The sequence below is a fragment of the Corvus brachyrhynchos genome, unplaced genomic scaffold (assembly GCF_000691975.1).
Source record: "Corvus brachyrhynchos isolate BGI_N302 unplaced genomic scaffold, ASM69197v1 scaffold182, whole genome shotgun sequence".
Lineage (NCBI taxonomy): Eukaryota > Metazoa > Chordata > Aves > Passeriformes > Corvidae > Corvus > Corvus brachyrhynchos.
In genome coordinates, this window is record NW_008236807.1 from 1257240 (window position 1) to 1269431 (window position 12192).

The window sequence follows — 12192 nt, forward strand, 5'->3', positions numbered from 1 at the left end:
GGGATGGAGCAGCCACAGCTTCTCTGGGCAACCTGTGCCAGGGCCTCACCACCCTCTCAGCAAGGAATTCCTTCCCAATAGCTCATCTAAATTTCACTTTTCCAGTGGGAAGCCATTCCCTGCCTCCTGTCCCTCCAGGCCTTGGCCCCAGTCCCTCTGCAGCTCTCCTGGAGCCCCTTTAGGCTTGGAAGGGGCTCTGAGCTCTCCCAGAACCTTCTCCAGGGTGAACATTCCCAGCTCTCCCAGCCTGACATATGTTAAATATTTGAAAGATGCAAAATCAATATTGAGGCATCAATAACTCCAAACCGTGGGATAAAGTCCCAGGTTGTTAAAATAAGGATTCAGCTGGTTTTGATGCAATCTCCCAGTGTGGGATTGTCAGGATTTTGTTGCCATGTTAACATCACTCCCTGGGATGCCGATGACTCAAAGCTACATGAGAATTCTTGCAAATGCCAGCAGAACCTTTTTGCCTCTCCATGCCCTGTTTCCACCAGCATTCAGAGGAAAATGGTTTCAGAGGAGTTTTGAGCTGCTTCAACTTTGCTTTCTCCCTCCAGCTGGGCAGCCAGGTGCCTTGGTTATTATAGCTGAGGTCCAGCTGTGCCGAGGCTATAAAAACCTCCTGAAAAATGCCACCTCTGTGTTATTGAGACATGAAGCAAAACAACATTCCAGTGATTTGTCTCAGGCTGTAGGATCACAGGATTCTTTAGGCTGGAAAAGACCTTTGAGATCATCGAGTCCAACCATTCCCAGCACTGCCAAGGTCACCACTGCCCCCATGTCCCCACGTGCCACATCCACACGGCTTTGAAACCCCTCCAGGAATGGGGACTCCACCACTACCAGGCTGGACAGCCCTTCTGGGGAAGGACTTTTCCCAGTATCCACCCTGCCCCTCCCCTGGCCCAGCCTGAGGCCGTTCCCTCTCTCCTGTCCCTGTTCCCTGCGAGCAGAGCCCGACCCCCCCGGCTGCCGCCCCCTGTCAGGGACTTGTGCAGAGCCACACAGTCCCCCCGGAGCCTCCTTTGCTCCCGCCTGAGCCCCTTCCCAGCTCCCTCAGCCACTCCAGCCCTTTCCCAGCTCCCTCAAGAATTCTCCAGCCCCTTCCCAGCTCCCTCAGCCACTCCAGCCCCTTCCCAGCTCCGTTCCCTTCCCTGGACACGCTCCAGCCCCTCCAGGCCTCTCCCAGAGCTGTCTGACCTCATGCCATCCTTGTGCTCCTCTGGAATATCCTCCCCCTTCTTCCCACAGTCAGAAACTGCCCTTGCTGTTGTCACACATAGAAAAGTTCTGTTGCTTGGTGAGCATCTCCCACCTGTGCTTTGGAAATGAATGATTTTGTAGAACCAAATCAAAGCTATCCCTGGGTTTAAGGGAGATGCAAATCAGTTCTGAAGCTGCCTGGCTTTAAAAATTAAAATTAGCAACTGATTGAAGCAACCTGGGAGTTTGGAATATTCCAGGAACTCCTTAGAGAGGCATTTTCAAGGCAAGGAGCAAAAGGGAAGGTGGAGCCATGGTTAATTTATTGTGTGACTTTGAAGCTTGGCTCGAGTGTCACCTGTGAGGCAGGGGAGGAGATGTGTGTGAGGAACACAAACAGGGCACTGCAAAGGAGTAAAGAATCTGTATTTTGATTTTAATTTCTAATGAAGAAGTTGCAGAGAGTCCAGGAGCACCTTGTGCTGAGTATGGGATTCCCACCCCGTGTCCCTTTAGGGTTTCCTCCCCAGGAGCCATTCCTTTTGCATAATCAAGAGGATGCACTTAAAAAAAAAACCACCCCCCAAAAAAAGTAATTTCTGAAACTTTGTCATTTTATGTTTAGGTTTTGAGGGTTTTTTGAAACAACTTAAATCCAAATTAGCTTTATTGACTAGATATTAGCGTGCCTGTAAATGCTGTTAACTGGAATCTGTATTTATTCTGTTTTCTTTCCAGAGTGCCCAGTTCTACAAAGTCACCACTGAGCAATACCAAAAAGCTGCTGATGAAGTCTCAGCTCGGTTCAAGTGAGTCTGTTCTCCTGGTTTTTTCCTGGCAGCTGCATGAGTTCTGTCCACATTAAAATGCACAATAATTCCCTTTTCCTCCCTCACAGATCCTATCAGTCCCTCTGGCTGTTAAAAGGAGGGAATTTGGGAGAATTTGGAGGCCAGTGTATAGGAACCATAAGCTGCAGAGAAATGGGATGCACACTTAGTATACATTTGTTAATTTGTAGTTGATAAGAAGCATGAAAGAGTCTAAGAATAGATCCCTCTCTCTGATGGAGCACCGAGAATGGGATTCCAGCTTTGCATCACAATCCCATCCATCCCGTGCTCGCACCATGGGAAGGATTTAAATGAGGAATTTCACTCTGCCCTCAACAGTGAAGGTCAAATTAAATAATTTTGATTAGTCCTGAAGAGAGTGAAGTGAAGATCTGGTAATTGATGGATCAAAGTGACAGTGACCCTTAGCCTTGGACTCTTCCCTTTGGGCTGCTCCATCCCTCAGGCAAGAGGTTCCATTTATCATTTTAGTGAGGACACAGAACTTTTTACAGCCTCAATTCTCTCCTCTAACCAAGAAATGCTGCAGAAAATGAATTATTCTGCCACGAGTTTTTTAGATTTGTGGAGGGATTTTCTTCTGGTTTGTGTTTTGTTTTGGTTTTTGATGAGCAGGAAGAGAAAAGTCCTCTCTGAGCTGCTGGTAATGATACAAATAAAATTTTAAAGTGTAAGAAAAACACATTTTATCTCTTAACAGCATGAATTGTTGAATATTCTCTGGTGTATATGTAAAAAATTTTGTAGTGTTTAATGGTGCAGAGTATACTGAGCACTAAATTCATCTGTCCCTTAAGCAAGAGGGACAGGACGACCATTGATCAAGGTCTGATTTAAGCATAATTCGGAGGGTTTTCCATCATGTCTGGAAATCCAGGTAGGTTGGGATAAAATTCCCACCTGGGTGTCTACTTCCTCTGTTACAGTGGGATATTCTCAGCTTTTTAAATCAAATGATTGCCTCATTTCACTTGCATTATTCCAAAACAAGGTTTTGTTGGGATTTGAAGAGCTCTGGCTGGGTTTAGTGGTCAGAGGTGGGAGATGGGTTTGGGATTGGGATTTTCCTCCTGATACATAAATGTTTTCCTAAATAAAATAGATAAATCAAATACTTTGGGTTCCTTTCTGTACAAATGGAGCTGATTGATAGAGCAGGGGCCAGTCTTGAGCATCGAAGAAACTGAAGAAAACCATTTTAAAGGGTACAGAAATCAAGGAATATTTACTGAGGGGAATTTGGAGAGGGAATCACATTCCTAACACTCGATGAGCTTGGTCTTTTCTTAATTTTCTAGAAAGGTATAAATTGAAATCATCCATTTGACTGGTCTGTAATAGCAGTACTGCAATTGCTGTGCTGCTTTTGCACTTGAAGCCAAATTTCCTAAAATTTATTTGTAATTTTTACATCAGTGGATCCAGTATTGGTCCATTGCCTTCAAAGACAACAAAAGGAAAAAACCAGGAAATCAAAAGGTGCCTGAAATATGCACATAAATTGTGGCAGATTTGATGAAGTGCCTGAAATACCAATATTCCTTTCCAATTTAAAGGTTTTCCCTTACATAAAATCCTTTTAAACACCGTATCCTTTTATTGAAGGTTTCGATGCAGGAGATGTTATTTTATCACTGCCTCCTTCATGGAACTTGATGGATAAATGAGGAATGATTTAGTGAGACCTAAAGATGCTCCTTTGGTGTCACAGGCACTTCTCATGTGCAGTTTAATTGCACGTGAGGATTCAGAGGACAGAGGCTCCAGTGGTGTTTAAAGAGTTGTTTAATTGGCTGTAAAAGAAGAATTAAGTAAGGTTGAGCTGCTAAATTTTGTTAATGCATAAAGCCATGTGCTGCCTGTGATTTCAGGTTCCAAGTGCAAGATTAATGGATCTAATTGTGGGGTTATTAGCAAATAGTCTGACTTTATTTTAGGCATGTCTAGAATTAGGGACCAAGTTTTAGTGATAGAACTTGAATTTCTTCCACTTTTTAAGCTGCATCACTTCCAAGAGCAAGAAGTGGATGGTGTTGTTATATATTAAATATTTCCTGGATTTTCCTTCCTCCATTTAATCCCTGAAATTACATCAGCTGTGGCTTCATCAGTCTCTAGGGATAATTAAACCCTGTTAAAAGGGGAAAAATATAAATACCCCACGTGGATCTGGATCAGAGACCTGCAAGTCTTCAGTCTGCAGTTCCTATTGCTGCCTGCATTAAGCTGATATTCCAAACGTCCATGAGAAATGTTTTATCCCCACGAAGGCCCTGATTCACATTGATCAAATTGGGAATTATCAAATGCTTCATCTCTTTAAGAGCCTAATTCCCATTGATCAAATCCTAAGTGAGCAGGTTCAGGCAGTTCCTGCAGTCCCCAAATCACATTAAAACAACATTACAGGGCCATGCTGCCCCTCCTAAAGCTGGAATTATGTTCCCACAGTTACATTATAACCCCAATTATTCCATTATGAAGATGGCTCTGTTATAATGAGAAGTTTACACAAGAAGAGAAGAATGCAGCATTACAGGAAGAGCCAGGCTTTGGGCAAGGATTTGAACTTTTCCTAATCAAATTCTCCCTTTGTTTTGTGGGTTTTTCCCCTTAATTTGGAGGGCTGGGAGCGGGGAATTCGGCAGCTGCGGTGGTGACATTTTATTCCCCCGTGGTGTCTCGAGCCAAGTGACATCTTCATTATTCATTTAAGAAGCAGAGAGGGCAAAGGCAGCCTAAAATAAATGTTCTTCTCTTCTGTGGGTTTTGATTTCTGGTGGTATATTTAGAATTTGTAGCTGTGCATTGGTGCTTTTTCCTAAATATTCTGCCATTCCTCTCCTGCTCCGCTGCTCTCATGGACAATGTGGAATTGCTTCTTACTGCTGGGTTTTTTTGGGAAAAACTTAATCCCCAGCTGGCCAGACTGATGGAAACCCCAAGTCCTCCATGGGGGTTGACTGATCAGTTTGGTGGTGAGGTTTTCCCCAAGAATGGAATTAATTCCCCAAAGTTTGCTTTGACACAGTTGTAATCCAGAGGATCCTTTGCATCATCTGGAAGTTTGGGGTGTTCACTGAGTCACAGATTTTTGGGGAGCTTTATCCCTTTATTACAAACTTTTGGACATGACCCTCATTGGCAGTTCCCATAGAATGGGGGGGAATAAATGACAAATCATCAATATCATGTCTTCCTTTAATTGTGATTTCTCTATCACAAAGCCTGGTTCATTAATGTTTACTGAAAATAGAATTTAAGGCATTGTTATAATCAGAAAATCATGGAGTGGTTTGGGCTGGAAAAGTCGTTAAGGATCATCCAGTTCCACCCCCTGCCATGGGCAGGGACACCTCCCACATGAAGTTCTGTTTGATGCTCAGCTGTGAATATTTGAAATATTAGCAGTAGTTCCTTTGTGTTCTAACTGGTGTTGTTGTGAACTGTGAAGCTGAGAAGGAGTACAGTGAAACCACAGTAAATTAATAACAGCAGCACTTTGATATTCAGATATAATTGTCTCACAAAGCAGTGCTGCCAAATCTTTGGACACTGAGGGAAAAAAGGCAGGAGAGAGAGAAAATCAGCTTTTTATTGATGGCTTTGGACCGAGTCCAGGGAAGTGTGGCTTTATTTCCTTGTCCTCGTTACCCTTCTGATGTTGGGGCACATATGGTGACTTCTGAAGGGCTCTTGCACCGCCTGTAAATGAGGAATATTGATAGTTTCTTAATGCAAATATCTTCAGTCACCATCCTGCTGCACTCACATACCTCTGTAACACAGAAATCTGTGGTGCAGAGAGCCACGCAAAGAATTTGTGCTTTATTTCTGCTTGTGCAGACCCAAACTTCCAGTTTGTAGAAGTTCCTGTTGTACCTTAAATAACATCATTGATTCCCAGAACAGTTTGGGTTAGAAGGGACCTTAAATCCCATCCCATTCCAACCCCTGCCATGGGCAGGGACTCTCCCCAGACCAAGTTGCTTCAGCCCATCCAACCTGGCCCTGAATTAACATCAGCTGCTTTTAAAAACGAAAGTTAAAAGTCCAGATTATCAGTTCTTAATGAAATACTACTTTTTCAATCCTGTATGAATACTATTTTTTCAATAACAGAAAATAGGAAGCTACTAAAAATCCTTGGGCAGAGCCTGGAGGCTTTGTGCCTTTAGTTAAGCGTCTTTTGCTCAGCCAAGGACAGTGAGCTCTGCACAGAAACCTTGGGAATTAATCTTTTCTCTTACAAATACAGCAAACAGGTGGTGCTTTGTCAGGAGAGAATCACTGCAGGATTGTTTGCTGATGATGCTGTTGCTGGTGGTCTCCTTGATTTTTTTCTCACGTGTTCTGTCTGGGGATGATGTCCCAAGTTACTCCTGACATCCCTTAGAGAGGTGTGAGCTGTTTGTAAATGATGCTGGGAATTAAAGAGTTAAATGCCATAACTCAGCTCAACCCCTGAGCTTTTCTTAGCAACAGAGCTACTCAAAGGTCTTATTTCTCCTTCTGCTCTTTCACCTCTTCACACACAGCTGTGCTGACACCATGAGAGTTTCTTACCGTGACTCAAGCAGAGGTGTCTGATCTCAAACACATTTCACTCCACAAGCCAAGTGTAGGTACAGTTTTCCAGCATGGAAGTGATGCTGTCACCCCTCTTAGCTTGAAACCAGTCCAGATTCTGAGCACACAGAGCTGCTTCAGGTGGGAAGAGACTTTGGAAAGAGACTTCAGTAGATCTTTCCAGGCTCTTGTTTATCTTGCACGTCCCAAATCCTGTTCCTTGTGAATAAACTCTTCTCTTTGCTCAGTTCTTTCACTCAGGGCTTGGCCCTCATGGATTCACCTGAGGGCTGTGAACTCACTCAAGAAATCTGTTGGACTTTCTGCTGCTTTGTTCAAGGGATTGTGCTTTGACCCAGGGACCTTAAAAATCATCTGGTTCCAGCTTAAGGAGGGGACTTGGGTGGGCAGCAGTTCCCCCTGTCTCAGTTGCTCTGCACCGATAAATAAATAAGAGAATCCTTTGGCCATTCTCCTGTTATCCTTTGGAATCTCAGAATTCCCTAAAGCCCTTTTTCAGTGTGTTTACCTGTGATTGTCACTTCAGACACGACAACTTTGGGTTCCCCTCCAGCAACGCAGATATTTAACTTTGTTCCTTCGATCAGTGCAGTCAATTAGGAGCTCAAGGGTACTCAGCAGGGCTGGATGAAATATTAATTGTGCATTTGGAGCTGGATGCAGATTCCTTCTGAGCAAAGTGGGAGCCAGGGAGCCTGGTGTAATATCTGTGTGTTTCTCTCTCACGGAGAACGGTGAGTCTGTGCAGGGGGATGTGTTTTCATTGAAATCTCTGAGCTCTGATGTGAGATTTAAATGTGCTTTGGTTGGTCAGGAAACAGGATCGAAGTTCTGTGGTTTTTGAGAGTGATATTAACTTTTAAAATCCATTATTCAAAATTTAGATAGCACATTAATGAAGAGGGTAAGTCAATTTTTTCCACGTTTGGCATAATCTTTTTTTTTCCCCCCCTTTCTAGAAATCATGGATACATTCATTAAATCTCCCCTCGGGCTATCCCCCGTTTTTCACACAGTGAGATCCTTTACTGTCTGGAATAGAGAAAGCAATCTTAAAATTAATGTTTGTAAAGCACCAAGTCAGGAGTAGGAATTTTTTTAATTTTATAGGGATTAATACGGAAAATAAAAGATTTTCTGGGAGGGGGGACAGGTGGAGCAGGATAATCATTGTAGGATATTGTTGTGGGGGGATAACTGCAGGATAGAGTGGGATGATAACTAAGTGGGAAAATTTGCCTGTGGTGGTGGAGTTGGAACTGGAAGATCTTGATGATCTTCAGGGTCTTTTCCAAGCTGAACCATTGTGTGATTTTATGATCTGCAGGTCCTTTTCCTGTTCAGAAGATCCTTTTCCTGTTCAGGGTGGATGTGCTGGAAAGGGAAATGTGTTCCAGCACTGCTGCTCTTCTCTGTTTGCTTACAGAGAAACACGAAGTCGTTTCAAGGCTTCCCTGTGAAAGAAGCGAGTGAAACTCTGCACTCTCACCTTGGTGGCCCCCAGTAAAATCGATGGGATTCTCCTTTGGTGGGCTGGGAATCAGCCCAGACCTGGGAAAATTGCTGGATGCCCTCGTTAGGGACAGTCCCTGCTGCCAGCTGCGGGTTTGGGAGCTGCTCCCAAGGAATGAGTGGCTCCTCCCAGTGAGTTTGGCTTTCCAGGCTCTGCCAGGGGACATCTGGCTGCCTGCTCCCTCCCAAGGTTTATTGCAAACAAGGAATAAAGCCTCTTGTTTTAATGCCTTATCCTTTGTTGGGATTTCCTCCAAACACGAGTCGCTGATTTCCCAATTACAGCGTTAAAGCTGTGAGGTTAAACCCCAGAGCAGCTCCTTTTTATTATTAATTTGTTCTGTATTTCCTAATCTTTCGTGGCTGAGATTTACAAATACCTTTTCTAAGGATGTTTTTAATGAGGCCAAGCCATCCGTAGGATCAAATCCTACAAATCTCATGTGGGAGCCCACAGCAGCAAACCTCCCTTAGGGGAAGGAGGATGTTTCCCAGAGCTGGTGGTGGGATTTTTTTAAGGAGAATTCACCTGTTCCTGGGCACAGGGTGAAGAATGAATTACCAATTATCTCTATATGTTACCACATGACATACGGTTTTCTTCTTTTTTTCATCTCCTTTCCAGTAGTGTTGGAAAATCAGGGAAGAAAATACACCACAGCCATTCTGCTTGGACTGCACCTGAGGGAAATCCCAATCTAAAGTCAAAGCAGGCAGTAAATATGTGGGGAAATAATCTCAAATCCTGGGTTTTGTTGCAAAGTGCTGTAAAATAAGGTTTGTAAAATGAGTATTTAGGTTTCTTAAAGTGGTCAAATCGTAGAATCACAGAATGGTTTGGGTTGGAAGGGACCTTAAAGGACATCCAGTGGGGACACCTTCCACTATCCCAGATTGCTCCAAGCCCCATCCAGCTGGGCCTTGGACACTTCCAGGGAAGTGTTAAACCATCTTGATACCTCCTGGTTCACATGAGATGAGTTCAAAAGGGAAATTTTAACTGCTGGGAATAAAAATGATTCCTGGACTTGAGGATGGTGACACCTGGCAGGTGTAGTGTACCTGCCTTACCCTGTTACTAACAGGTAAAGTGGTATAAAAATCCTGAATGGCATAAAAATATTTATATTTTTTTTTCCTCTGGGAAATAGGTAAGAATTTAGGAGAACAGGTAGGTTCTAATGGCAGAGCTACACTGGTAATTGCAATTTATCTTCCAATATTGGGGTTTATTTTTCTTTTTGCTCAGGGCAGTCTAAACTGAGGTGAATCCCAACCAGATTTGGACCTTGGGTAGAAGTCAGGGTTTCAGGTGTCCCATCAGGTCTGGAATTTCCAACAACTTTTTTATCTTCTGACACCCACCCAGCACCAGGTGCTGTTGCCTTTACATTTTTAAAATAAATCCTCATCCTCAGAGCATCCAAAGAGCAGAAATGCTGCTGACACCAGAATCAAACTGCATTTATTTAAGGCTGATCCTCACACTGGAGGTCCTGGCAGTGCAGAGCAGCAGCTGGAAACATCTGGAGAAGGAACAGCATGTGGATTTTGGGGAAGCCTTTGCAGGTGTGCCTGGGGTTTGGGCTTTTTTGTGGTTTAAAATGCCAGCAAATCACCTGCCTCATGTAAATTTACCTTTAATTAATCCATCTCTGCAGTGGAATTAAAACCAGAAAGCTCCTGTACAGTGGGACACCAGTGGGATCCCTTAAGGGTGGGGACATGGCCAAGGTCCAAGGGACAGTAGTTCAATCTGGAATTAAGGGGTTAATTACTGCCATTTTTTACTTCTTCATACAAAATGTGTATTTTTTTTTAGTGAATTGGTTTGGGTCTCACTTACAGCAAGAGGTTTTAAGTCACCAAACTTCTGGTTTCCATCTTCAGTAGCCTCAAGCAGTGAGGTTTTGCCTTTCTTTGTTGATCCTGGCTGTAGCATTTCCAGCTTAAGTGGGTTTTTCTCACCATAATTTCATTTCTTAAGCAGTTGTGTTCTCCAGGAGTTCACCAAAATGTACATTTTCATACAGCTTTGAACAGGGGAACAGCATCAATCCTGTTCTCATGAGCTTTACTTCCTCTTTCTACCCTGAAACTCCCACATTTCATCAATTTACTCCTTTGATCAAGGAAAATTGGTCATTTTGACAACTGAATTATAGACATGAGTTGCCATTTATGAATAGGGCCATTTTGGAAGTATTTCCCAGAAGATACCAAACCTTGACCAAAAAAAATCCTTTCTTATTTTAGCTTGAAAATTCCGGTTTTTCCCAAGCTTTCCCCAAGGTTTCCTAATGGGCATCTCAAAAAATGACTGTGAGTCAATTAATTGTAGACATTTGCTGGTGTTACTGTGCCATGTGTGGAGCTAAAGGTTATCCAGGGGGCTTGGAAGGACTCAGATCCAACAAAATCCCATCTCCCTGGCAGAAAATTCAAGTTTCATTTATTTCCCTTCAAATGCTCTGCTGTTATTTAATCTTTGTCCTTTACAGGATTTTTTTTTCCTGATATTCTGCCTGTATTTTCTTCAAATTTTGGCCTGTTTTTCTCAGTATTCCTCGCTGCAAAATGCTAATTATTTTCTGAGCGTGCTGCTTGTTTCTTTCAGTGGCTTTTTAAAGCATAAAACTGAGATCTGTGGGAGAAAAATGAATATATCTGTCATGAAATCACCTAAACCCAATTTTTTAAAGCTTTTTATGGTATTTGGTGAATGCATTTTCCAGTTTTCCTGAACATGAGCTTCATTCTGAAGCAAGCCAGAACTCTTCCTGCTGGTTTTTAGAGGGGATTTCTGAGCTGTTTGTGGTTTGCTTTGGCATTTTTGGCTTGGATGGATGTGACCTGAGTTTTATGTTCCATGGAAGCACAAAAAGCAAATCCTTCTATCCCTAAAAAAGGATAAAAAGACAGAAAACTGCTCAGTAGGAGAGATTTAGGAGAATTTTTTCCTCGGGGCTGTTTATGGAGCAGTTCAGTGTTAATGGTTCTGTAGATGCAGGAGACCTGTAACTAAAATTGGAAAATTTTTCAGTGTTTAAAACCTAAATAATTATAAATACACACTTTGTCTCACTGTGTTTTCCCATCCACCTGCCTGGGATATTAAATAAAGAATACCCTGAAATATTTCGAGCCAAGTTTTTTAAGCCTGAGGAAAGGAACTGAGCAAAAGAAACTAAATAAAATAAAATTATTTTGAGTACGTTAGAGGAGAGCACTGGAGTGTGGCTGTAAACTATAAGGATGGACTCCTCTTCCAAGGGAGGGTTAAGAGGGATAAAATTCCAAACAAATGCTGTGCCATGGGAATTACTGGAAGCAGAGAAAGATCAGAATGGAAAGGTTTTGCTGGACAGGCTTTGTAGATCAGTGTGGAATGGACACAACCTCTTTGCTGTCAGTGAAATCCTGCTCTGGGAGGGGCTGAGGGAATCCAGGCCCTTTTCTTTCATCCTGTATTTTCCCTTTGCCTTGACCAGGCGCAAAAGTTTGGCCAAAAAATTGTTAAAATCCTCTCAATAAAAAGATCCCATCAGTGGGGTCAATGTAGATCTTAAAAACAAGTGGTTTATTGGTAAATTCAGTGTCAAATTTAGGCAATTCACCAGTTTTTCTCTACTAAATACTTCTGGTTCTCAAGGTAGAGGAATGCAGATATTCTTGTGGACAGTCCAAAAAAGGGATGTGGGGGCTTTTGAAATGAAGTAATTCAAGGTAAAGTTAATTTAGCTCTAAATTAAATGTGGAGATCGTTGCTCCTCTCTGGTGTCTGAGCATGACCCTGCAAGGGGCAGGAATTCTTTTGATTGCTCAATACCTGGGAAATGTGATATTCAGGCAGAAAAAGTCATTGCTGCACCTTGGATCCTTCTGCTGCAGATGTGGGAAGATCAAATTCCACCTCTTGCTCTGGATCTGCACTGGAAATAAATTGTTTTCAGAGAGTCCCAGACTGGTTTGGGTTGGAAGGGACCTTAAAGCCCATCCAGTGCCAGCCCTGCCATGGGCAGGG

The 12192-nt window shown here is 42.9% G+C and overlaps 1 protein-coding gene across 3 annotated transcripts in view; it reads left to right on the forward strand.

The window, feature by feature from the left end:
* Window positions 1-12192, forward strand: part of CHCHD3 (coiled-coil-helix-coiled-coil-helix domain containing 3) — a 126477-nt gene that overhangs the window by 96839 nt on the left and 17446 nt on the right. For all 3 annotated transcript variants that reach the window (XM_017728006.1, XM_008628863.2, XM_017728007.1), the window contains one exon: window positions 1951-2021. In XM_017728006.1, coding sequence (XP_017583495.1) covers window positions 1951-2021 — 71 coding nt within the window. The remainder of the gene's footprint in view (window positions 1-1950; window positions 2022-12192) is intronic.